Raw genomic sequence first — 667 nt, 5'->3', positions numbered from 1 at the left:
CTTGGCCTCCTCCTCGGCGGCAGCTCTGGCCGTGGTGAGCGCGGCGATGTCAGCCTTGAGGGCCTTGGCCTCCTCCGCGGCAGCAGCTCTGGCCGTGGTGAGGGTCTTGGCCTCCTCCTCGGCGGCAGCTCTGGCCGTGGTGAGCGCGGCGATGTCAGCCTTGAGGGTCTTGGCCTCCTCCTTGGCGGCAGCCTTGAGGGTATTGACCTCGTTCTCTGTCTTAGTCCGGAGGTCGGCTACCACAGCAGTGAAGCTGCCAGCCACTACCAAACAAAGCATCAGCAGATGTGCGAAATGATGGCAAGCAAAGGAAGAAGGGAACGCACGTGTCAGCTTTTGGAGCTTGTGGGCATGTAGGTCAGGCGCGACAGCTCCCATCCACGTCCTCCACGGTGCCGCGTAGTAATCTGTCAGATTGGGGCTGGGGATTTGCTTTCTAGTTGCGTCGAGGGAGGCTTCAGGAGAGAGCAGGTAAAGGGGCGAATGCATCAACTCTTGCGCAACCTCCATTCGATCAGATGCGTTGCAGACTCAGATTATGTGTTAGATTGAATCCAACACAAATTTTGGCGCGAGTTTTGCTCTGCTGCGAGCGGGTACGTCGCTGCTGGCCTCGCGGTTGGCTGCCGACCAGCGTCGAGGTGGTCCGTCGGTGGAGGCGGGAAGG

General features: G+C 60.1%; 1 protein-coding gene across 1 annotated transcript in view; it reads right to left on the bottom strand.

Moving 5' to 3' along the window:
• The window catches only part of ACA1_130420 (uncharacterized protein), a gene marked incomplete at both ends in the record, with an annotated part of 551 nt that extends 173 nt beyond the window's left edge, over positions 1–378 (bottom strand). The window contains 2 exons of the mRNA XM_004336812.1: positions 1–263; positions 327–378. The exon at positions 1–263 is cut by the window's left edge and continues 47 nt beyond it. Coding sequence (XP_004336860.1) covers positions 1–263; positions 327–378 — 315 coding nt within the window. The remainder of the gene's footprint in view (positions 264–326) is intronic.
• Between the last annotated feature and the right edge of the window lie 289 nt (positions 379–667).

This window comes from Acanthamoeba castellanii (genome assembly GCF_000313135.1).
Source record: "Acanthamoeba castellanii str. Neff unplaced genomic scaffold scf7180000084698, whole genome shotgun sequence".
In the NCBI taxonomy this organism is placed as follows: Eukaryota; Discosea; order Longamoebia; family Acanthamoebidae; genus Acanthamoeba; species Acanthamoeba castellanii.
The sequence above is the reverse complement of the archived record's forward strand: the minus strand, read 5'-3'. Positions and strand labels throughout refer to the sequence as shown.